Source organism: Lampris incognitus, chromosome 7 (assembly GCF_029633865.1).
Source record: "Lampris incognitus isolate fLamInc1 chromosome 7, fLamInc1.hap2, whole genome shotgun sequence".
Classification (NCBI taxonomy): Eukaryota; Metazoa; Chordata; class Actinopteri; order Lampriformes; family Lampridae; genus Lampris; species Lampris incognitus.
Genome location: NC_079217.1, coordinates 45,550,001 through 45,576,718, shown reverse-complemented (window position 1 = coordinate 45,576,718; position 26,718 = coordinate 45,550,001). Strand labels below are relative to the sequence as shown.

The 26,718-nt window shown below is 43.3% G+C and overlaps 1 protein-coding gene across 4 annotated transcripts in view; it reads right to left on the bottom strand.

The window, feature by feature from the left end:
* The window catches only part of bcas3 (BCAS3 microtubule associated cell migration factor), a 488,455-nt gene that overhangs the window by 377,455 nt on the left and 84,282 nt on the right, over positions 1–26,718 (bottom strand). For all 4 annotated transcript variants that reach the window (XM_056283043.1, XM_056283039.1, XM_056283041.1 and 1 more), the window contains exons 8-12: positions 20,160–20,267; positions 19,953–20,029; positions 10,433–10,509; positions 9,741–9,824; positions 823–993 (exon numbers count right to left, since the gene is read on the bottom strand). In XM_056283043.1, coding sequence (XP_056139018.1) covers positions 823–993; positions 9,741–9,824; positions 10,433–10,509; positions 19,953–20,029; positions 20,160–20,267 — 517 coding nt within the window. The remainder of the gene's footprint in view (positions 1–822; positions 994–9,740; positions 9,825–10,432; positions 10,510–19,952; positions 20,030–20,159; positions 20,268–26,718) is intronic.

The window sequence follows — 26,718 nt, the reverse complement described above, 5'->3', positions numbered from 1 at the left end:
TTAATCTAACAAAGTACAACTTAGCCTGAGAAAGTACAACTGAACCTGAAAAAGCATAAATAAACCTGAAAAAGAATATATATCTGAGGCTGACAAAGTACAGCTGATGCTGTACTTTGATAAGGAAGTGCCACAAGAACACCTTGTTATGTTGGATGACCAAGTCAGAGAAATCAGAATTCTAGATGCGGCAAAAATTGTTTAAGTTGTGACATAACCACCCTCCAATGTACATGAACAGTAAGAAATGTCATACAATAAAGCCAAAAATTAACCAGAAGTAGAAATGTAAAAGATGAATGAAGTACTCAGTTTCCTGTGGAAGCCACACATACAGCAGATACTCACCAACATCTTCACTTGCCGCTGTAATTTCTTAAATCTTCTGACCACAAAACCCATGAATGCAAACTAATCAGATGATTGGGTTGCGATGTATTGCTGATATGACTTGAATGCAGGGAGAGACGTCTTAAAATAGCCACTGTAGAGTGGACTGTAGTAATGCTTATGTTAACTTGTGAATAGGGAAAATTAATTCATGAGAAATTAATTCACACTATAGACTTTCAACTGGAGGGGAGCAATCTGTGTTACGAGTCAAAAAATGATCAGTATTTAAAATAACTTTGGTTTTCGTCAATAAAAATTAGAACTGGAGTTGCACACAACTGCTATTATGACAATCTTTAGAAACACATTTAATTTATGTGTTTTATAAGTTTGCCTTTCTCGTAGGTGCAGTTTTATTTTCTGTTTTAAACAGTGTCTCACTGCTAGACAAAATAAAGGAAAAGTCAAGACACAAACAGACAAACTAACCTGTCCCTCGCCCACAGTGTTTATGTCAATTATGGTGACCACTCCGGGGTTGTGGGGGCTGCGGCGACTAGCGCTGTGTGGGGTGCCCTCTTCGTCTGGAGTCCCTGCAGGTATGGTGCCAGCCAGCTGGGTTACAACCTTTCCAACCATTGTGAGACCTGTTTTTAGTGTCTAGTGGTGGTAGGGGCAAGGGAAATAGAATAGTAATGAGTTGGGGCTACTAGACATCTGAAAAGAGATTATGCTGCGAAAAAAAAAATCAACTTCAATATATTAACGCAACACATCTGTAATAAAACATATCATGCATGCCTTTGATGTATATTGTAATTTACATTTTGCAAGTTTCACATATATGACTCAAAAAAAGTAAATAAAAATGGTCAAAAGAGAACATGAACTTATTGCGTCATGTATTTCAGCCATCCAATCAAGTGGGATTAAGAAATAGACCTGTGACTAGTGACTAGCACTGCAATCTATTTTCATGGGATTTCTGGCAATTTTGTGTTATAATTGGTTGTTGGTAAGAGGAGATCCTTTTCTGAGTACAAGGCCCCAGTCACAACAGCATTTACGACAGCGATATTTCAGTGATACCGAATGATATGAATGGAATCACTGTGATCAGTAGATTCACTTCCTGTAGCAAAGTATATTCACACAAATGCCTTTGTGTGGAATTCAATTTAAGTTAACTTTGATGCTTGAATGTACAATGTTAACCAATAGCAAATCTGCCTTGACTGTGAGAGGGTGATCACTAAGAGTGCTAATAGAGGTTGCTGTCATTTTAGCTGTGTCAAATCATCCAATTCTATACAATTGTACTCTGCCAGAATAGAAACTACTCTGCGAAACATATGCACCATGGTTTGCAGTCAATCATGAGGCAGGAGTAGATGGTATAATTATGTTTCATTAATTGTGTGTAGTCACAAAGTTGAATCAGTTCATCTGGACACAACATTTATTGAGAGAAATGCTTCATCACCCATCTGACTTCTTCAGTCTCAACTGACTACGGGTATCCCCACCCTTATAAACAGCACTGTGACATAAAGACCGGGAAAAAAAATTATTGGTTTCATATACAAATTACTGTGACCATTAACAAGAGTTACAATGGCAATGTGTACTATTCACAGAGGATTGGGGAATAGTTTCCTTACCTGGATTATTGAGCATGCATGAAGACATTTTGACCCAGTTCAGCAAGGATTGCCTTAAACTTGTATGTGAGCATGAGTGAACGGCATATAAAATGGCAGACTACCGAAACCACCTGAGATTAAACCTCTGGTGCAGACAGAGCAGGATTACACCCAAGAGCCAGCAAATGAAATCTTCGGTCAAGGGCCACAGAGCTAGCAAGATCCTCCAGAAGGCAAAGAGCCAGCTGTTGAACGAACGGGTGAGACAAATTAATTTGACCATCGACGCTTTGAAAGCCAAAGAGGAGCAGATCCAACAGAGACTCTTTTCGCGTCTAGATGAGACCACTTTCCAAAGCATGATTGAGTTCACAGAAAACGCATGTGTAGCATAACATGGGAAATCGAAAACCAGGCAGCAAAAGAAGTTTGACCTACTTGCCGCACACCAGAGACATTGGCAGACAATGACGGCGCTGTCAATGGCAGACAGAGAGACGGGCACCAGACAGACGCCTACGATGTGGACAAGTGGGTGAACCTTCTGTCTGACAGACAACTCACCTGGGCGGAGAAAGACATCCTTGCTAAGGGGTTGAATTTTGCTGTCACGCTGAGGCAAATCCCGATAACAGAACTGATCACAGCCACAGAATCAGTGATCCGTAACAAGAACATCAAGGACCCGGAAGTGGAGCAAATACAGACGAAAGTTTCAGCCTGCCTCAGCAATTTGAAGCCACCATATCAGTAGAGATGAGAGGGATACACTCACGACTCTCAGTAAGGACAATAACATCATCATCCTTCCGGCGGACAAAGACAGATGCACTGTTTTATTAAACCAGACACACTACCATGAGAAAGTTGTGTCGTTACATAGTGACACGAATACCTATGAACCCCTGAAACAAGATCCAGGCAGTGGTTCCAAGAAAAAGATGATAGATTGTCTGATGCTGTTAGAACAGGAAAATGCTATTGACAGAATTTCGTATGGTAGATTATACCCAGGGGAAGCGACACCTAGTCTGTATGATTTACTTAAGATACATAAACAGGATGTGTCATTACAGTCTATTGTTTGTATGATTAACTCAGTGATGTACAACATCTCTAAGTTTCTGGCATCTATTCTTAACCTGTTGGTAGGCAGTAATGAACATCACATTCAGAACACTATAGATTTTGTGGATAAGGTGAGAGACATCATTATGGAGGGGGTGAAAGAAATGGTCTCTTATGATGTTAAGTCGCTCTTCACTTGCGTTCTGGTTGATGAAGCAGTAGAGGTGATCCGTATGAAATTACATGGGGAAGCCACCCTTAGCAATAGGACCACCCTTAACACTGACCAAGTGTGTCTGCTCCTGAAGCTGTGTATTCAGCCCACGTACTTCACATACAGGGGGCAGTACTACAGGCAGAAGCATCGGTGTGCTATAGGTTCCCCAGTCTCACCTGTAGTGGCCAACTTGTATATGGGGTAGGTGGAAAAGAGGGCCCTGACATTACATTACGTTACAGTCATTTAGCCGACGCTTTTATCCAAAGTGACTTACAATAAGTCACCACCTAGCCACTGGTTCAGATCTGTGGATGACACCCGTCTTAAAATTAAATCTCAGGCCTACCACATTTCACCGACCACATTAACTCTGTGCACAACCACATCAAGTTCACCAGGGAGGATGTGAAAAATGACAGGTTAGCCTTCTTAGACTGTGAAATTGCAGTTGGTGATGGGGGACATTTGATTGTTGATGTTTACTGTAAACCAACACATACTGATCAGTACTTAAGGTTTGACTCTCATCATCCACTGGATCACAAACTAGGACTCATCAGGACGCTGTACCACCAAGCTGACAACATCCCCACCAACACAGCAGCCAGGGAAGGGGAGAAATCCCACATTAAACAGGCCCTGGTTAAGTGTGGTTATCCTAACTGAATGTTTGTCAAAGCCAGGAAGACGCCCAAACAGTGCACCAGCCGATCGAAGAGAGGAGAAGGACCACAGCTGCCTAAGAATAAACCAGTGGTGATTCTGTATGTGGCGGGAGTGTCGGAACAGTTGAGACGTTTTCCAAACACTGTGTCTCAGTTGTTTTCAAACCCTAAAACACACTGCCAGAAATTGGTCCACCCCAAGGATCGAGTCCCCCGGCACAAACAGAACAATATAGTGTACGCTGTTAAGTGCCAGGAGGATTGCCATGAATTGTAAATCAGGGAAACCAAAAAGACTCTGGTGAAGAGGATGGCACAACACTCCGCAGTCCACACCCATCTACAGGTCAGTGGTCACTCTTTCAAGAGTGAGGATGTGCACACTTTGATAGCAAGGAACGCTGGTTTGAATGGGGGGTCAAAGAGTCCATCTATGCAAAGAGGGAATGACCATCCCTGAACAGAGAGGGGGGGGACTAAAGATACATCTGTTGCCATCTTACAATGCTGTGATTGCAACTATTCCCCGATCCTCTGTGAATAGTACACATGGGAATTGTAACTCTAATTAATGGTCACAAGTATGAAAACGATCGTTGTTTTCGGTCGTTATGCCACTGTGCTGTTAATAAGGGTGAGGTTACCTGCAGTCAGCTGGGACTGAAGAAGAAACGTTTCTCTTAGTAAATGCTGTGTCCAGATGAACTGACTCAACTTTCTGTCATTTCCTTACCTGGACTACTAAGCATGAATAACGACAAACTGTGTTTAGTGTTTTTGGTTGCCAAGCTTCCAGTACCATAAAGACACAAGAATACATTTGGCCCCACCTAATTTCTGGTGTGACTAGTATCTAGGTTACACTAAAATCGAACACTATAGAAAATTGTGACCATAGTTGTCCTGAAAACACAGAAAATGCCCCCTCCACCATCGTCATGAGAAGGGACGCTGGAAGGGACAACCACCCTCTCAGATCATTGCCCTGACCTTACTTCATTAAACCTATACCTAAACTAAGCCAAGAGAAGGGAGACACCGGAGGTGTCCACAAGTCAGCAGCTAAACTAGGTAGTCTTCTTAGCTTCGATGACAACATATGACAGGCAAAGACCTCCCTTTCAAGACCCAGCCAATAAGCATTGGGATCCTTGAGGCAAACCATTGTTTTTTCTCCAAAGTTCCAAGGCTGTGTCATTACCCCAGTTCAAGGAGTTTTTTTGGCTAGCTACAACAGGTGAATTTAATAAACTACCTAGCAGAATAGAACACCAGCAGTTCTGGGGGTCCTCGGGAATCTGACTGAGAATCACTGCCTGAGGTTTTGTGTGTGTGTGTGTGTGTGTGTGTGTGTGTGTGTGTGTGTGTGTGTGTGTGTGTGTGTGTGTGTGACAGAGAGTATGTTTGGGGTCAAGTCAAGAGAAACTGTGAATTTGTAGGTATGCATGTGACATCACGCCCCAATGTTAGAGGATTATCCCCTCAACGAAAACATACAATGGCGCTTTGGTGGAGCACAATAAGATGAATACTGGGAAAGCTGGCTGAAGCTTTGGTTGCAGAAATAGCAGCCATGGAAACTAATTAGATGTTATTGTTTACAGTTCACCACAAGGTCTTTTAATACACAATACGGTAAAATGCACACTAAAAATAGCATCTCCCCAAAACAGCCAGATGTCACATGCTCCCCATATTCAATAGAGTAGCTGCCTAATGCAGTTTCTTCATACACTATTGCAATGATTAGGCTGCTATCTGTACTCCTAAAGCTTGGTATAGATAAGCTGAAGTAGAAACGTAAAATGTATTGTCTTGCAAATATATTTGTTTCTTGTTCCTTCTTCTTCTTCTTTCAGCTGCTCCCCGAATTCACTACATTGGTGTTAGAGGTGGGATGGCAAGACTGTGAGGCCATTGGAAGTGTGTGCGCCTAGAGGTGTGACGGAGCTGGTAAGCTGAAGTACAGGGACACACTTCCCGAAGGACAGGGGTAGTGTAATGTGCATGGATAAATAGACTCGCTAGCCCTTGGCTAACGGGTAAGACCCTTTAGTTGTCAGGTTAATGTAGACGCCCATGGTGCGGAAGACACGAGTTCGCATCCTGGCTGTGGTGGTTCCTGGCTGCTCCCCGAATTCGCTACATTGGTGCTGTGGCGAATTTGGGGTTGCCACAGTAAATCATCTGTTTCCATCTCTTCCTGTCCTCTGCATCGTCCTCTGTCACACCAGCCACCTGCATGTCCTCACTCACTCACCACATCCATAAACCTCCTCTTTGGCCTTCCTCTTTTCCTCTCTCCTTGCAGCTCCATCTTCAGCATCCTTCTCCCAATATACCCAGCATCTCTCCTCCACACATGTCCAAACCATCTCAATCTTGCCTCTCTTGCTTTGTCTCCAAACTGTCCAACCTGAGCTGTCCCTCTAATATACTCGTTCCTAATCCTGTCCTTCTTCGTCACTCCCAATGAAAATCTTAGCGTCTTCAGTTCTGCCACCTCCAGCTCTGCCACCCGTCTTTTCATCAGTGCCACCCTCTCCAAGCCTTACAACATCTTCTCCTTCTATTTCAGTAAAACGAGCCAAGCTGAATCAACATGCTATCCGTCTGAGTTATTGTGTCGCCTCATTGTTAATCTAAATAACAATACATATACGACATGGACAGAAGGTTTACAAGATGGTCTTACTACCATCTTGTAAACCTTCCTTTTAACTCTTGCTGGCACCCTTCTGTCGCAAACACTCCTAACACTCTTCCCCAACCATGCCACCCTGCCTACACTCTCTTCACCTCTCTTCTGCATTCCCCATTACTTTGAACGGTTGATCCCAAGTACTTAACCTCATCCACCTTCGCCACCTCTACTCCTTGCATCCTCACTATGCCGCTGTTCTCCCTCTCGTTCATGCACATGTATTCCGTCTTGCTCCAACTGGCTTCCATTCCTCTTCTCTCCAGTGCATACCTACACCTCTCCAGGCTCTCCTCAACCTGCACCCTACTCTCACTACAGATCACAATGTCATCCACAAACATCATAGTTCACAGAGACTGCTGCCTGATCTCGTCCATCAACCTGTCCGTTACCATTGTAAACAAGAAAGGGCTCAGAGAAAATCCTTGATGTAATCTCACCTCCACCTTGAACCCATCTGTAATTCCAACTGCACACCTCACCACTGTCAGCCTTCCCTCATACATATCCTGCACCACTCCTACACACCTCTCTGCCACTCCTGACTTCCTCATACAATACCACACCTTCTCTTTCTGCACCCTGTCGTATGCTTTCTCTAAGTCTACAAAGACACAATGTAACTCCTTCTGGCCTTCTCTATACTTCTCCATCAACATTCTCAAAGCAAACATCAAATCTGTGGTGCTATTTTGTGGCATGAAACCATACTGCTGCTCGCTAATCATCACCTCTCCTCTTAACCTAGCTTCTATTACTCTTTCCCATATCTTCATGCTGTGGCTGATCAACTTTATACCTCTGTAGTTGCTACAGTTCTGCACATCACCCTTGTTCTTGAAAATCGCTATGAGTATGCTTCTTCTCCACTCCTCAGACATCTTCTCACTTTCCAAGATTGTGTTAAACAATCTAGTCCAGCAGTGGCTAACCATATCCCATGGAGAGCCATGTGTATGCAGGTTTTTATTCCAATCCGACTCCACCCCAGGTGATTTCACTGATACATTCTTCCTCTTTGGTGGAAGGGTTGCTAATCAGTGAAATCACCTGGTGTGGAGTCCGGTTGGAATGAAAACCTGCACACACATGGCTCTCCATGGCACATGGTTAGCCACCCCGGCCTAGTTAAAAATTCCACTGCCATCTCTCCTAAACATCTCCATGCCTCCACAGGTTCATTTCTTGTTCCTCTGAACAAAAACAAATGAATTTGTGAGTGAGAAACTGACTCATCCTGATCACATCTTAACAGTAATATCTCCTGCTATGTCAACATAACCCACACCCAATTAGACTGATCAAAGCATCCGTCGTGGCTGTGAGTAAAAAGGTAATGTGGTAGCCTGGGGGGTTGATATGGTTTGTGTGTGTGTGTGTGTGTGTGTGTGTGTGTGTGTGTGTGTGTGTGTGTGTGTGTGTGCGCGCATGAATGAGCATGTCTTTACCATGTGCTTGCTACAAACTGGTACTCGTGATGACTTGTGTGTGTGTTTGGGGGTGTGTGGTGGTGGTGGTGGGGGGAGTCCTCTGTGTCCTTTTAAAGCCCAGCCATGGTGTCTCTCTCAAACACACCTCTGTGGCTCGGCTGAGGGAAATGGATAGTGCTGCTTAAGTAGAGTCTATCTCACCTACTACTCTGTCTTTGCCTAATGGAGTTCTGTGTGTCTGTGTGTGTTTGTGCCAAAGGGGCCCCAGAGAGCCTAATCAGGCATTCAGGCTCGGCAGCCATGTCAATATGGCATGGCGCCTCACATTTGTTGGGTCTGTAGATCACCCAGTTGCTGTCTTTGCCACTTGGCCATTCACACTAACTGTGAGTGTGTGTGTGTGTGTGTGTGTGTGTGTGTGTGTGTGTAAATGGCTAGAAGTGCCATTAATTATTGAGTGAGGCGTTTGCCTCCTAATTGATCAACACTAATGTGTTCTCTAATCACTGCAGTTGTGGAGTTCTTTGTGCTAGTCCAAACAGGGGCTATTGATCTGCTCGGAGGGATGGGCTACAGGGATGTCATGTTGTCATGTCTTGTGGCTAACAAATTCAGACACAGCCTGTCTACGCATTTTTGTGACACAGACAGACATTATTATTATGTCTGTCTGTGTCACAAAAGTGCGTATGTACACCAAAATATATCTCTATAAGGTTATTCTTTACAAGACAGCCCTCAGCCAACACCAAAAAAATTATTAATAAATTTAATAGCTATCTGGTTCGGGTTAATAGTTACCCGACTTCCATTGGCCAAATTAAACGAATGAATACATAAATTTGTCATTTGGTAGGATGGCAAACAGTTGGATCTTATGTTTTTTGTTTTTTTGTTTTTTCCTTGTAAACAAGACATGTCTCCTAATGCCAACCCCACTTCCCTTTTGTTTTGTGTGTCTCTGGATGTCGGAACTAAGAGCCGGTGTGTCGCGCCACCGTCCAGAGGGAGATACCTTGTCATCTATATTGAGATATATTGTCTTAAATTAGGAGGGCCTGGGATGCAGACTGCCTGTCTGCATATCAGTATTGCCCCCATTGTCCAGCCCAGTCCAATAAGCTAACCCGATACAGACACACTGTTCTTTTTGATGTATACCACCATTAGCTAACTAATGGGGCTTCTCTCACGCTAGCTGTTAGTGCTTGTTAAGTAAAGAGGAAGGGACAATCCAGCGTCTTTGTAAATGAATTATTCCTTCCCCCTTCGGGATTGGCTGAGAACACACTAGAATCACATGAAATGCTAGCCAGGTAGCGCAGGTTACCGAGCAGCTAAATCAACAGCAGGAATAAATCTTGCTCCATATCAAAGAGGGCTATTGGCTGTTAGTGAGCTAGCTTAGGACCCCCCCCCCCCCTATCAGCGTAGTAAAGTCTATGGAGAGGAAGGCATTACAGTGGAAAGAGCAGACAGGCGGGCTTGATGAAGTGTCTCATAAGCCAATGTTCCAGTGACCAGGAAAGGAGGCAGAATGGATCCAGTGTCCACAGATTTACAGACGTAGTTGGGCGGACATACAATAATGGATGATGTACTGTTGCATTCGCGACTCAAAATATACACTCATACAGAAAAATGGTTTTATATGTATGTCTGAGATTTCCCACTCACTTTGGCAGCGTTTATCACCGTAGCTGTGTAGGACTGAGCACTGTCACCACAGGCCCCTCCACGAGACTGATGACACCGGATTAACTGCAAACACAAAATAAGTGACACAAAATAAACCAATGAAAACCATGTGGAAACTGGTTGACATGAGAAATGTGGACAGCATGTATTTGCGAGTCTAACTTTTATTTCTTGAAGAAAATGGGCTTTACTCGCAAGAATGGATTCAAAGGAACGGGACAAAAGAAAAGTCAGTCTGCTGTGATTTTATTCCACATACTGTCACTTGAGTGGTTCCCATCCATTGCCTACTCTTTCTGTTCAGAACATAGATTACGTGTTTCCCAGAACTCCTTTGGTCATCCCACAAGCAGCGACCCCATCTGTCATTTACTGGAGTGGGACGGTCTACTCAGAAAACCCAGATAATATCCATTACACGTGCTGCAGAGTACGCACAAGAACTTTGTTTTGTGGTCAATATTCAACAATGCCATTAAATAGACACAGAAAACCCATGTGGATCTCTTGATTTTTTTAAACGTTATCATTTCTAGTGGACTCTTCTGGATGAGTTGTGCATCCAGGTAGATTAGTCAGGAAAAACAGATGAATGTTGTTTTAGCATTGTAAATATGTTGCTGTTCAGATAAAGCATTTCTATAATGAATTTGTGTGTGTGTGTGTCCCACCTTATTTTCAGCATAGGCTAGCCAGCAGCTTCCCAGGGCTATTGGATTGAGGTTGGGACCAGGACATGGATAGCAGCCTGAGCAGAGAAAAACGTTTTCAGAAAATATGGAATAATTTCAGAAGAAAAAAACATTTCATACACATAACTCTGTCAATAAAAGGAGTCTTGAGTCATCAAAATTCTCAAATGTAAGTAGCATTTGGATTGTTGTCAGTCAAATGTAATGGCACTAGCAAAGGAAATTCATCAAGTCAGTGACAAATGGAAGAGAAGAAGATGAAGAAGAGGAAAGTTTCATGTTGAATAAAGAGAAAAGCTGGAAAAGCTGTCACAGGGGTCTGGGGGCTTTAAAGAGTGATAGCGAAGAATGCATCCATACTTCATCACCATAATCAATGAAAGGGAAGATGGTGGATTTAACCATCTATTTTCTGCCCTTTTCAGTAAAACTTTTTTTTCTATAAATATAGCCAAGCTAAATGTTCAGCTTTTTTGCTAGTTTGTTGATATGAGTTTTAAAGAACAGCTCACCATCAGACCACATCCGCAGATACTTGTGATTTAATTCTCTTTCAATTCAATACAGTTCAAGGTATAAATAGGCAGGTAATCATCACCTGTTGTGCAACAATTTTTTTTCTCAATTTAAGGCTAGTTTTAGATCAGTGAGTATTATTTGAATGGAATCAAAATTGTAATGCAGTGTCTGAAATGTTAGGTTAACTGTACCTGCACTTGTATACACCGATCAGCCAAAACATTAAAACCACTGACAGGTGAAGTGAATAACATTGATTATTTCATTACAATGGCTCTTGTCAAGGGGTGGGATATATTAGGCAGCAAGTCAATGATTTGAAGATGCATCATAGGATGCACTGAGACCCGTCATCAGTGATGTTTCTTGAGGTCCTTGGGTGTTTCGGGTCTTTCAACATCATACACCCTATCTCAGGCGACCCAGCCAGTGCTGATCAGGCCCTGGCTTGTGTCCCAGCAGCATTGGCCCATAGATCACTTCTTCTGATCCAAAGCCAACTGGAGGCCCTCTCTGCGGCCTCCATTGAAGACTTGATGGCTTTCATTTTAGCAGCCCCAGTGATGTCAAGGAGAGTGTAGAGCTTGCACAGTGAGCGGCACCCCACTTCAATGGGCTCACAAAACGCCTTCCAGCCTCTCCTCCAGCTCCTGGTACTTGGACCGCTTCTGCTCACTTGCCTCCTCTATCCGGTCCTCCCAGGAAACTGTCAGATCTACAAGGAGCACCTGTTTTGAAGAGGCTGATGATGGCACTATGTCTGGCCTCAACGAAGTTGTCATGATGTGGTCTGGGAAACGGAGATACCCCCACAGGTCGACTCGCCACTCCCAGTCTGACGCAGAGGTGAGAAGACTGACTGCTAATCTGGGCTGTGACTGAGGCTGCTCACCAGCCCTGAAAAAGGCAATGTTCCTCTGTCCGCAGGCTTGCTTGTTTTTGGCCACAGCTTTGGAGGTGGCCTCTGCAACTGTCTTCAGCACCTGGTCATGTCGCCAGTGGTAACAGCCCTCCCCCAGGGCTGATGGGCAGCTGCTGAGGATGTGCTCGAGTGAACCTTTCCCAGGGCACAGAGGACATGATAAAGAATCAATCTTGCCCCAGAGATGGTGATTTGCTGTGCGAGGCAGAACATCATACACAACTTGTACCATGAACTTGATCCGCTGTGGTTCTGTCTGCCAGATATCTTCCTCTCCAGCGAACCCTTCCACCTTGTCCATGCTGCCGCATGCCCACCATACTGCTTGTCCTTTCTTCCTCAACACCTTTCTGCATCTCCTCCAGGACTAGATGGCGTTTGTCCTTGCCATGGGCCTTATTATAGCAAGGTTGAGGGATGGCTCCCAGCCCTGCCCGTCCAGCTGCCACTGTGCCCACCAAAGCCATGTCTCAGCCAAGACTCTGTTATCTCCAGGCCTTCCTGGGCTCTCCACTTCCTGCCTGTCCGCACCACAATGACTGCTGATGCCACTCTAGAGTCCTGGTAGAGCAGTGCCTCCCTTGTGTGAGAAAACCTGAACTCCTCGTCGAGGTTGCTGAGAGGGAACTGGAGTTTGTTGCTCCTCCCTTACAGTGCTGCACAGTCAGTTCTTGAAGTTGATGTGTTGGAAGCATGAAAAATAGGCAAGCCTAAGGGTCTCAGCAACTACTCTTGTCCATTATTATCTTGTTTTTGGCAGAACTACTTCGATACCATGTCAAAAATACTTTTGATCACTATAAATGTCTCTCCCCATATTGCCATATTTGGGCTTCCAGAAGACTACAACTGATATACCTCCAAGCAATTAGATATTCTAGCTTTTGCTCCCTTACTGGCAAGATGCCATCTTCATCTTCACTGGAAGTCAACCATAGCTCCCTCCAGCAGCCAGTGGCTCTGTGATATAATGTCCTTTCTACAGCTAGGGAAGATTAAATATTCCATGAGAGCTAATTCTGATAAATTATATGATAAGTGGCAATCTTTTCTGACGTTCTTCAACTCTTCAATCTCTGTCCTCTAATTGACAGACCCTCCCTCACCCCCCCAGTTAATGTTTGTTTCAATTAATTAATTAATTCACTTATTTACTTATCTCTAGTTTGCTTTGTTCTGTATAATATGAAAACACCTTTCAAAAGGCAGAAAATAGGCTTGTTTTCTTTTTGATCCATTCAGATGCACAGTACTTTGATTATATTACTATTATTATGCAGTTATGCTTTAACTGTCACTCTCATTGTTAAACTGACATTGTTTTGTCTTCTCATGTTCTCATGTGCCATATTTTGTAATAAAAATATTAAACAAACAAATATTAAACAAAATGAAGCCATGCTTTTGAGTTCTTGCTGCGGTCCATGATGGCACACGGCTTTACCCTGATTCATGTGCTTGCTACTCTAGAGCGGCCGTGGGAGCCTGGTCTGCTGTGTCCAGTGGGCCCGGGGACCATGGCCTGCCTGGAACTGTGCCCAAGGAGGAAACACCGAGGCTGGTCTGAGCTAACTGGCTAAGCTAACTGCTAGCCCACGCAGACCAGCAGTCCCGACAGTCATCCTGGCATTTGCTCTCTTGGACAGAGCTTTTTTTTTTTTAATGTTGGACATATGTGTGTTTGTAGTATTTTTTTTTGTTTTTTTGGGATTTATGTGTTCTTGTAGTTTGGATATGTGTTTTTGTTTTTGTGTTGCACTGCTGTGGGCTGGGGGAAACAATATTTTGTTTCATTTCATGTACACAAATTCATGAAACGAAATGACAAATAAATGTTCCTGATTCTTATTAATCTTCCCACCAAACAAAATGTATTACTTTGCGCTGCGTCATCCAGTCCAGAAACAGCACCAGTGTGTAGCTTAGGAGACAGGAAGATGTGCATGCATTCAACGTGCATGACTATAGGCACAGCCGCACGGAGGGATAGCAGGTCCTGGTACTGAAAGTGAAACTAGCACAAGTGAAATTTGTTTAGGAACCGATAAGCAGAATCGAAATTAAAATGTGTTAAGGATTCCATTAGAATCAGAATTTTGGAGCCGGTTCTCGATGCCCAACCCTACCACTGGAAGGCTACAGTTTATCTCTAGAGCCATGCTTTGAATATGGCAGAGAGCTGCACTGGGGTACCCCAGGTCACAGTAATATCAGCTTTCTGCTCAGAATGCACAGCTTGTCCATAACATCTCAAAATACTCACTGATTATTACTCAACAGTGGACTGTGTCAACAAGGTGAAGAGGAAACAGTAGTGAACCCTTACGCTGAGCTTTATTGGGTGATGTACAGAGAACTAGCTGCATCTCAAATCTGCAAGATGAAAGCGCTGGTAGCAAGACACAACCAATATCTGTATGGTCCAACAAGTCCCTAGAGATGCGTGTGTACAACAGAGGGGAATGGTTGCTCAACCTGGAACTGCAAATGATGGCAGACAAGACTATTTTCCTTGACAAGGAACAGGTCCCCAAAGGTACAACAGTCAACTTCAGTCAGTCCACCAATCAACTGTGCCATGTGAAATTTCTTCATGTACTGGTTTGCTGGGCCTGCAGCATCAAGGCTGGTGATACGGGCAGTCTCTAATATCTGTTATAAGACATGCTCTTTCACTGAGATGAACCTGCACTCTCTGGAGGCAACAACAGAGGTCAGGATAACATGTAAACACATCTCAGATTTTTATAGCGCATCCCCTGCCTAAACCACTCATGGCAAGTTGACAGAGCAAAAGAGCCCCTTCACATGTTTCTCCCCCACCAATGAACGATCCAATATAGCATGTTTTAATTGTTCTGATGCAACAACTGCCATTTGTATGCCCAGTGTTTTCTGCAGCAACGGCACAAAGCTAAGTCAACTAGGAGGAAGTTGAAACAGGCTTGAGAAAACTGAGTTTGAGGCGAACACAGGAAGGATCTGCCTGATTTTTTTTTTTTAAACAATACCATGACCAGGAAAAGGCCATCCATAAGTCTGCTCTCTTCTAATGCCCTGTATGTGGCATTAGTGCTACATACAGTGTATATATGTAGGCATATATCATGAGACACAGCTCCATGAAGTATAATCTAATAGTAACAATGGGACTTCAATACATGTGTTCCATACACATGGCATGTCTGTACATATCAGAGGTGGCAAAAGTACACACATTCTTTACTCAAGTAGCAGTACAGATACTTGTGTAAAAATAGACTCTGGTAAAAGTAGAAGTTTTGACTCAACTTCTTTACTCAAGTTGAAAGTAAAAAGTACAGGCTCTGAAATGTACTCAAAGTATAAAAGTAAAAAGCACAGGATCGGCCATTTCCCCATGTCACCTTTATTTTGAGTCAAAGTTACATTATCACTGTGTTTTCATTTAGTTGAAGGCACAGATTAATTTGAAAAGTCTAGCCCTAAAATAGTCCTTGGTGAAAAGACTGTTTTATGAATTCAAACGTCCATGACTTCCATCGAGGCACTGTGAATATTAGCCAGAGAAGTAGATCATTTTACTATAGGTCTATCCCCTGAAAATATGAATAAAAAAAAACAAACATGCGACAACACTGGTATAGTCCTTTTTTCCCCAAATCATTCAGCTTTACTATTATCTTAACCATTCCAACTTCAAATAAAATTATATCCGTCTGGTATCGCGAGACTATCTGAGATCATCTCCACTAAGCGTTTAGAGACTGACTTATGAGTCTACAGGGTTATAATGTTAATAATCGATAATTCCCCCCGAATACATTAAAACTAAAGTAACGAGCCTGTTTTGAAAATGTAAGGAGTAGAAAGTACAGAAATTTGTGTTAAAATGTAGGGAGTAAAAGTAAAAAGTTGTCAGAAAAATAAATATTCAAGTAAAGTACAGATACCTGAAAAATCTACTTACGTACAGTAACAAAGTATTTGTATTTCGTTACTTCCCACCTCTGGTACATATTAATACCCACATGCAAGATGTGTAACATAAGATTTTATGATGATGTAGTGACACATCAGTCAGTAAAAGTAATACATTAATTAGCATGTTCTACCATTATTCCTCCAAACATTTTTTTTCCTAACATGTTCTTGTAATGTCTACAGGATTCATTGCTGCTCCTGGATGTTCTGCATATGTAGTTATTTTCTTAATAAATGTTTATTGTTTTTCGTTTGTAATTGTTTTGATTTGTTGGTTACACTTTATCTTAGGGGGTCGGAGGGGGTCAGAAATTACCTAGTAATTTCCTAGTAATACGGTGGTAGTTATCACGTAATTTCTTAGAAATAAGGTTGAAATTACCTTGTAATTTGGGTTAGGGTTAGGTTAGGGTTAACTGTAAAATACCTGTAAAAACTACCGCCTTATTACTACAAAATTACAAGGTAATTTCAACCTTATTTCTAAGAAATTATATGATAATTACCACCTTATTACTAGGAAATTACTAATTACTAATTTTAGGGGGTCGGAAATTACTTCCGACCCCCTAAAATAAGACGTTATCAATATGTTTTCTCTCCTCTTTAGTCTAGTCCTTTTTTTTCCAAAAATATTTTCTCACTGTCTCTCATTATCTGTGTCTGCAATAATCCAAATTTCTTCTAGAGGTTTATATATTGACTATATATTAATTCTAGATCATTTAAATCTAGATCACTAATGCAATTAATTAAATAAATGTAATCATTTAATTAATCGTTTTCTGAAAAAGAAAATGTTTATACTTTTTTTTAATTTGTTATGTAGGCACTTTCTTCAAGTCAGTTCGTACGTACGATTTGTGAATGATGTCCTTTTAGTTTAAGTTCACACATTTTAAATTATTGTTCATTGGCAGATTGGACTAATTCTGTCTCTTTGAATATCCTCTAATCACATTCTTTTTTAAAAAACTGATTAGTTGCTGTTACATGACATGGAAATAACTTGGGCTGGATTAAAACACAGTCTTAAAAACCAGATGAGTTTGTGGAATCCAGATGAACAGGAAAGAAAGAAAGAAATGAAGAAAGGGAAGTTAGTGGTGGTAGTGCCTCACAAATCTTACAACAAGACAAGTTCACAGGACACACCACTTACACGCAAAGGAAGATCATAAGAGACGGGGCAAACCGAAAGTGCTCATAGAAACACTGCACGGCTGTAGCGCTCTTGATAAAGAGGCTGGTGGGCGACAGGGACTCGTCTCATGCTGAAGCAGGCTACACTCATCACAAGGCCCTTTGTTTACTCCTCTTACTACCCAAAAAGACCAAACAGCTTTATGACGACAAGGCCCCAGTATTCAGAAGCGATTAATAACTATTGAGCGTGTTTGGCTTCCTGTGGGCCAGACACTGATAGGGACGGCAGGCAGGCAGACACAGAGGAGACACATTAAAGCCAGCCAGTAATGGCAGTTTACTTCAGCCGCTGACTTAAGTGGACAGCAATGGCCTTGTAATACAGTCTGGCCTTTCTTAACAACGTTCTCCAAGAGATATGGCAGGTACAGCTGGGAAGATGCAAGAGCTGTGTCGTAAACAGTCTTGTGTGTACACTGAGTATGAACTTCAAACTAAGAGCCTGGTTGTGTTTGTGTGCATCATTTAATGGTTCAGGAAACCAAACTACGGCAAAGACTCTGTGGTTGTGAGTTTTAGCTGAAGCGTTGCTTTAGGTTTGTACAGGTTAAGTGATACCAGTGTGGCAGAATCACAGCACTGGTTTGGTACCATTTGAATTAATGGGTTTCAAACATACGGCATGTTATGTGACTGCCATTGTGCTTTTGCTGCTACTTGAAGTGATCCAACACAACACTACATAAAAAAGATTAAGTTGAGAATACAGTTTTATATTTAATATGTGATGAGGGACGGAAACAATAACATGTTTGGCTTTTAACCTAAAATATCTTTACTTTAGTAACTCTGCTCTAACTGCTACCGGTAAACCTTGCGTTCATAAGTGTTATGCCTCAGTGTCCATCAGCTCAAGCCACAGTCGGCATGGCCATCAGGAGCACCAGGACAAATGCCGGTGGGCTGGTCGGGTTGTCCTATTTTTTTTCTTTTTTTTCTTGAACGACCCATTATACAAAAGCAAGCACAAGAGAGATGCGTTGTAGGCCAACTCTGATTTTGCACCAGCTCACATCCTCCTCCTCAAAACACCCCGCTACCACTATTGGCACTCAAGCCCATCCAATCAGAAGGCTTCATTTTCTGCCGAATCATCCAGAGAATAACAGTCAGTGAATACTATATCAATTATCTGAGTAGATGCCCAATAAAAATAAAACCAGTCTTGTTTCTTGCTTCTTGATGATGATGATTTACCATATGAGTCTTCATTTGATGGCTGGGAGAACTTGGTCTGCTGTTTCCTGTGGGCCCAGGGACCATGCCCCTGCCCAGAGCTTCACCCAAGAGGTAACACCGAGGGCGGTGTGACAGGACGCGGAAGCGGGGCAGGCTAAGCTAACTGCGAGCCCATGCAGACAAGCAAGGGCGGACTGGCGGCGGCCTTGACTGGCATTGACTGTGATGTTTTTGATCTCGTCTTGCAGAGTGCGGGGAGGTATGTTGAGGGTGTCTGGCTGGGAGAGCTGGCGCTGGATTGGCTGGGAGAGCTTGGTCTGCTGCCTCCGGTGGGCCCAAGGACCACAGCCCTTGCCTGCACTTGCGCCCGAAGAGGAAACATCGCCGGTGGTCTGACAGGACCCGGAAGTGGGGCAGGCTAAGCTAACTGTTAGCCCATGCAGACCGGCAATTCCGACAGTCATCCTGGCTGGCGTTCGTTCTCTGGACAGTGATTTTTTTTGGACCGTGTTGCACTGAATGAACTGTGTTGTTAACTGTTTTGTGCGCTTTTTTTTTTCTTTGTTCTCTCTGTTTTTGGTGGTGTTTTTTGAAATTTTGGATGTGTGTTTTTATCTTTTGTGTTGCACTGCTGTGGGCTGGGTGAAACAAAATTTTGTTTCTTTTATGTACGCAAGTACATGACCTCTCAGAAATGGCAATAAATTGTTCTTGACTCTTGATTGATTATTGGGCATAGATTTTGTTGGGTGTACAATTGGATTTTATGCTGGTCTTGCTGTGTGTGTGTGTGTGAGTGTGTGTGTATGTGTGTTTGTGTGTGAACATGTGGCCAGCGTGCCAGGCTATGTGATGCTGTTAATGTTGGTTTAGGTATGTGTAACATGACCTCTGATGATGTATGAGGCTTGTATGATTAAACTGTGCTGCATTCAGGCAGTTATAGTTGTAATGGCCTTATTTTGGTCAACATATGTGTTTCAGAACCTGGTCTTGGATGGGCACCTGATTTTCTCTGTGCCCAGCCACACCGTGCTTTCTGCCTATGCTACAGGTGTGTGCGCATTTTCGTTACCCTTTGGAGGCTTTTTTTCCGGTATAAAAACTAACCTAGTTGGGACCAGTAGTCCTGGTGGGGACCAAAGCCCGGTGTTATTTAGGCAAAGCATCATTCCTGATGTCCTGGCTGAGGTTAGAGGTCAGATGTGAATTGAGGTTAGGTTAACATTAGGGTTAGGCATAAACTGGTTATGGTTAAAGTTGGTGTTCAGGTTTGGATTAGGCTGTCCACAATGACTGGAAGTCAATGCAATGTCTTAATAAGGATAGCTATGCAAATGTGTGTGTGTATGTGTGTGTGAGAAAGAGACCTGCTGGTGACCTTAAAACAGCTCTGTATTAGTGTTACAGTAGACTAGCGTATCCATTCGTTCTGCTTATAAGTGATGGTACGAGAGGCTGGGGTGTTTGCATGTGCATGGACAGGGCAGGGCTGGTGGAGTATCTGCAGGCTGGTTGTGGTGGGCTGATCAGGGTTAAAATAGTCAAGTGCCATGTTTTAGCCCCGGCTCGTCCCTGGCCCAAGCATAACGCGAGGCTGTGTCATCTTACACCTTGGTTTTGAAAGAATAAGGCTTGCATATTAAGTGCATGAATGGGTATTTTGGGTTTGTGCTGTTGGGCTTGAGCTGAAAAGTAAAAAAGTCTTACTTGTAACAAAGAATTTCTTGGTGAAGGTACAGCTGTCAAATGCAGCAATCTTCTCCTGCAAGCTAATGACTAGAATCCTGCAAAAATAAGATTATATATTCACATCAGGATGAAAATGACATTGCAACACCACACAAAACACACTACGATGCCTCACATGATATCTGTATATTGTTCATGTGACATCAGGGGACACGCTGGACATACTGTTTGTTGCAGTGTAGCTCATATATGGGCGTCTTGAACTGGATTGATTTGACCATCTCCCCTGTCCGTAGAGAGTAGAGGTCAGCACAGCTGTAGGGGGGGCTTGTCCTGAAAATAAACAAACCCCATGAGACATGCAGGCCATTTTCACACAATACAGGCAGACCAGCATTAAACCATCAGTAACACTTTCTATGAAGCTTGCATCTATAACGCCCTATAAGCATCTATAACGCTCATACTTTCTTATAAAGTGTATTACAATGACTAACGGCTATGGCTGAAGACTGTGAAATAGCACTGAAGTCTCATTATGCAGCTCCACAAAACTTAAGCAAAACAAGTTGGTTATGATGCATTATGACATTTGACAGATAAACAGGCTAATGATGACATATTTATAATGCATAAATCCAATTTAAATTGGCATAATGTATCATAAAGGTGGTTATGAGGTGTTGTGAGGGCATATACATGGTTATAATGAATCTTACAATGATTTATAGCTACACTTATAGGGCATTATAGAGGCTTATAGGGTGTTATAGATGCAAGCTTCATAGAAAATGTTGCCAAACCATCTAGTAAACCGGACTAGAAAAGGGACAATAATTACACTTCGGTTACTAAAATAGTCAAAAGTAAACAGTATTCCTCAGTAGAGTGCATAAGACTTTTACATATGTAAATATCAGAGAAATTAAGTTGTGCACAGCTCTGCTTGAACAGCACATCAGCAGTACAGTAAGTGAATCGCACACTAAACATAAAAACACTGAGGCAGCTTGCTCTAAACAGTCTCTCCATCATCTCTCTATGGGGGGCCGTGCAGGATTTACACAGCATTTGTTTTCATTCCGTGTCGTTGGCCTGTGTCCTCTGAGACGCCGCAATAAAAGGGGGTGGAGTGAGGGGCAAGAAGGGGATCGCTTTGTCATGTAGCATACACATTTACTGGAGGCTCTTCCATCAACAAACTGAGCAGAGGGTTCCTTCAGGGGGGACAACCAAAATGGGAGGCAGTGGCTCTCGGAAAATAAAAAAAAAATTCAGACAACAATCCTAAACAAGTTCCTACTTTCCTCTGTTTCCTCTCATTCCATCATCTTTCCTCTCCAACGCCCTTTTCTCTGCCTCCCTCGGCCAAGCCCGCGGTGCCATGTTGGCTGAGGATGCAAGGTTAAACTGCGGCGTTAGTTTTTGTTTCTCGAGTGAAAGTACTCGAGTTTTAGCAGCCCATTCGGTCCGCCGGTGTGTACCTCGTACAGTTATATGACTTGTCCCTCCCAGCGCGCGTGTCGGAGGAACTGGAAACAGCGGCCGGATCTTACAAACACCATGAAGTCACAGTACGCAGCGGCGTGCCCTCGAAATAATACTGGCTCAGACTCGAGGCTACGCTCCAACAGAGATGCGGTTAAACGAGTCATAGGTCACACGACAGGCAAGTCAGGGACAAATCAGGGACATGGCAAATCAGGGACACGCATAATTACAGAAGGGGAACCTGTCTCGGGCTGCTCCCAACCCATCTCCACATCCCTGCTGCTTCCAAACGTGTTCCCTTACAGAGAAGCTCTTCTGGTGTAGTAAAACACAAACAGTAGTAAGACAGTTGCCAGCTGTAGTTGATAACGGGGACCATCTAGAAGAGTCTCATCTTCTTCTGCATAAAAGAATGTTAAACGGGGACAAAGTTTCGCCATGATCAGAGACGCCAGCGTCACTTTTATTGGATTGGTGAAGGTTACAAGAGGGACAGACTACTTGAGTATTTGATCAAAGAGGAAATCCACTTCCTGCAGGTTACAACCAGCGCCAGACACTATTCTGTACTAACAAGGTTAAGCGGTGGCTAGCTGTTGTCGAGACACGGGGAAAAAACCTGGACATTATTCAAACGATGGGCTCATAATGGGCTGAGATTCATCCATTACAAGATGCAGTTGACCTCGATCCCACCGAATTTCACTGCAGCAAAAAGCTGCCCCACTACACCGAAACTAATTTCAGTGTCGCTCTGCGTTCCCAATCCCCACTGCTGCCCCTTTTCTCCTTTACGGCAGAAAGATGTCTGTTTCTCCAATTTTAAACCGTCGCAGGCTCTCACATTTGGTGTAACAGACAAACAGAGGAGAAAATTACCCTTTTTTTTTTCTTCAAAATATGCACACATCCCAGTATCACAGAGCGGCAGAGACATCTTAAAGTGGCCGCAAATTGTCAAGAACATGGAAGCAGTTAGAGACAGGAGGGGAGCGAGGGGGTCGCTGTAAAAAAGCCGCGTGATGCTTCCACCATGTGCTCCTCCATAGGCCTTCGCCGCGTTGCAGCCCGGCGAAGGGTTTTAATTTGTACCGGTTCTTCCAGCAGAGGTTCCAGTAACGACACTCTGAATGGACCCAATGATAGAGAAACCACCCCGTCCCCCCCCCCACCTTTTTCCTCCTCTCTTCTAATTGGTCATTTGAAATGGTTTTTGTGTATTTGCGTTGTGTTTGTTTTGCCACGCTAGTAGTACTTAACCTTTCTTTTGGCCTGACAGCAAATGCCAAACAACATTAGCGTTTGAGGATCCGATACTTTTGGGGGCCTTTTTGCATGTATTGATTCATGAAGTGCCAACAGAGCAATGATTGGTTGGCCATAGTGAGGGAAATCGCCGTTGGTTGAATCACCGCATGCAGGCCGGCTCTTCCACGTCTCATGCATATAAATGCAACACACTACCAGCAGGGCGGTGCACACAGTGACTCCTGCTACAGCCCGTTTTAATAGAAAGCTTGTCACTGAGACGGCCTTTAGGTCCCACCTAAAATAATTTGGCTCCAGTAGAATTCAATAAAAAGAAAAACCGCAATGAACTCTAAGTACACCACCTTAGTGTCTGCTCCACTTTGATCTTGCACAGTCTGGGCTCCAGTGTGTGTCAGTGTGTGTGTGTGTGTGTGTGTGTGTGTGTGTGTGTGTGTGTGTTGAGTCTGCTGCAGAGGCAAGTGTTATTGCGAGCGTGCAAGCGGCTGCATGATTCAGAGTTGCAGCAGACACCACAGACACATACCCCGGTTCCACATACACGCCGAAAGAGCTAAACAGCACCCACACGGCACTCTGCATGTATACATGTTTGTGTTTATCGCAGCAGTTAGTCATCGTCACAGACCCCGCTCCGACACTCCCCAACACACACAGAGACAGGAAGATAGAATTAGACACCCAATAAAATAACTGCCACAATAGCATCCAACAACCACCTCAATAACTGTTATACAAGCAGCTTTCATTGGCAGTGCATGTCTCACTGCACATGGGCCAACGCAGAGAGAGAGAGACACACACACAGACACACACAGACACACACAGACACACACAGACACACACAGACACACACACACACACACACACACACAAACAAGGAGTCTCTGGCTGTTGGAGAAGGTTTCCAAAGTCAGAGGCTGGACTGTCTGTTGAAGCAATGGCGCCATGGTATCCCTCAGATCTCATAACCCAGTCAGAGAAATAAGGCATTGTCCCAGAAATGCCTGCGTGTGTGTGTATGTGTCTGTCAGACACCACTTGCATGTCAGCGCAAGTGCTTTCCTCTCCTCAGTCAGTGTGAACACTAACCGAGAAGATAAAAGAGGTGCCACATTAAAAAGTTTTGAGCAAACCCAATTCAGTTTTCCATTACAGCAAACAGGCCTGATGGTTAATGTCTCAGTCAACATTTCGGAGGACCTCACACAATGAGCCCCTGGCATATGCTGCCCTTTGGCATAGCAAGGCTACCATTACCATTCCGAGTACAGGAATTAAGATGAATACAAACATTTTACTCGACGATATCTCACTTTCAGGCGGCAGCGTCATCCATTTCAGCATTATTGGGGCCCAACCAATCTTGCTCAAAGCGCCATCCTGAAAAAAACGGCCTCCAGAATTGATTCAGGGGGACACCAATAAGCTGCTATTATAGAATCAAAATGGCACAGGGTTCAATTGTTTTGCTTTTGCAGTATTTTAACAAATGACCTGGTTCTAATGGAGGCAATGCAGGGTTCGCTGTAATAAGATTTCCTGATGGCAGGGATGTAGAGGCGTAGGTTGAAAGCAAGGCTAAATCACAATTATCATTATGGCTCATGGCGGCATGTCAGTTCCAGCACATGTTAAGGTGATGCTGAGCGCCATTCCCCAGCTCAGTAACAGGCCCATTATGATGGCCCTATTAGATCAATGTGTCAATTACTATTACTCAAACTGGCCCTTGGGTCTGAAAGGATGCAAAAAGAGAAAAAAATAAATGAAGGAGACAAGGCAAGGCTTAGTCACTTCTGTTGGTGGGACAAGGAGCTGCCCCAAACACAAAGGAAAAACCCCAGTGACCTCTTGCTCGGTACAGAACACACAGAATCAGAGGTGTTAAAAAAAGCATTATTATCTGAGAGAGATGAGCTATACTTCCGTTAACCTATGTGCAATTCTTACACAAGTTCAGGAAGAAATAAAAAAAAAAATCAAAAATGACCACTGACTGCATGGCTCTAAATCTAGTGGCAACACAAGATCTGACATAATATTTTATCACTGGCCCAATTCGGCACAACAATGGCTCAAACATGGATTTTCCTAATCCAAAATTACTCTGCTAATTACAAGGTTGTGCGCTTTAAAACATCCATGGCCGACACCTGCTAAACCCATTTCCCTTCAGACCAGCCTTCAAATGAAACTCGGCTTTATGGACTATTTGACCATGCTGCTCTGCCACTGCCGGGTTGTATCAGATATGGAAAAACCTGCGATGACACAATGTTTTATGTGACTTTCACAAACGAGAGAGAATCTTACTTTTACCGGTTGACACTGCTCACTGAGCGCCGCTATGAAGGCACACGGGTTATTATCATGTCATTATCATCCTTCCAGTCTACGCACTTCTTTCTTGATGAAACATATTGACATCTGTTATTCCACTTTTCACATCCGTGCCGGGACAGCCTTCCTTCTCCGCGGGCAGCTTCCCTCTGACGGAGTCTGAAGGCATTAGATGTGCGCACATTTTTTAATGAACAAGTGCTGAACCAATGCATCTAAACCACACAGATTCATGTGGCCAGGGAAAAGCACTGACGGAGGCCTGGGAGGGAATTTAAAAAGCATACTAATAAATTCATTTATAAGGATGAAACATCATCACATTTCCGGCTGGTGCAAAGTTTTACAAGCTCGGCAAATATTAATGACAATTACATGCCGGGGAAATACAAAACAAATGCGACCTCGGCCTGGGATTTGTAAGTGACGAGGCCAGGGGGTGGAGGCAGGGTAGTGCCTTACATTGTCACAGTATGGGTGAAAGCCTGATACATAGTTTTGGCACTTTAAAGACAAAATACACAGAGAATAGTTTAAGCTTGAAATGAAGACTGTCCTTCAAGCATGCTTTGAAAACTTGATTTTCAAAAAAACCCAAAACCAAACCAAACAAAAAAACAGTTTATTGTGTTCATATAAATCCTGACTAGATTTGAATAGGGTCGACATAATATTTTTCTAGTGTTAATAATGTTTTATAAATAATTATATATATCAAAATTGTTTCAATATAGCCAAAAATAAATATATTCAATCTTAAACTAAGGATAATTTTTCCAAGGCTTCGCTGATAGTAATATTATTATTTCGAGTCATGCTCTTGCCTTGGCCTACATACATACCTGCAAATAAAAACTAGTCATTGCCGTATGCATCAGAAAAGTAGGTGGCAACACATTTCCTTAAACAACCCTTTCAAAAAAAAAAACCTCAACCTCTTCCCTCGCTACTTTTTTTTCCTTCTCTCGAACCCTCCTACCCCTCTGTATCTGGCCTTCTCGTTTCAAACCCGGCCCTACATACACAACAAACGCTGGCCACATCAGAGGCTGCTGGGGGCCGGACTGGGGCCACAGTGATTCCGGCATGCCGCGGGCATTAGTGGGAAAGTAATTAGGGTAAAAAGTTCAACCGCAGCTCCATGTCTGCAGCGCTGCCAGAAATACACTTCTTCCCCTGTTCAGCGCTGTACCTTTCATGGCCAGCATATTGGAAACACATTGCCCCCTGCATGTACGCAGAATACTTCACCATTTTCCATGCGCATGGCATTTAAGCGTCAACCTAACCCAGGGTGGCAGAGAACACAGCAGCAAACACACAACTGACATGGAGAACATCCCACACACAGACGAGACAACACAGGAGATGGAGAAAAGTTCGTTCTAACAAAGCTAAGACATCCGAATACTTCCAAATGTTTAATTTATGCATGTGAAACACATTAACTCAACCCTCGCCCCGTCCTTCTGACAGCAGTGAAGTGGATATTAAAATGCATTACCCAAAACCATGGTTTGTAGAGTCCGGTTTTACATTCCACTTTAGCCATGCTAGCCTTAGCTACCAATACTGCTGCTGAGCCTTTTCAAATGGTACTTCCTGAAGCTGTACCATGTCAATATTAAAGAATGACAAGAAAGAGCCGGCCATGCCCTGCACTTATATGTGGATAACACAT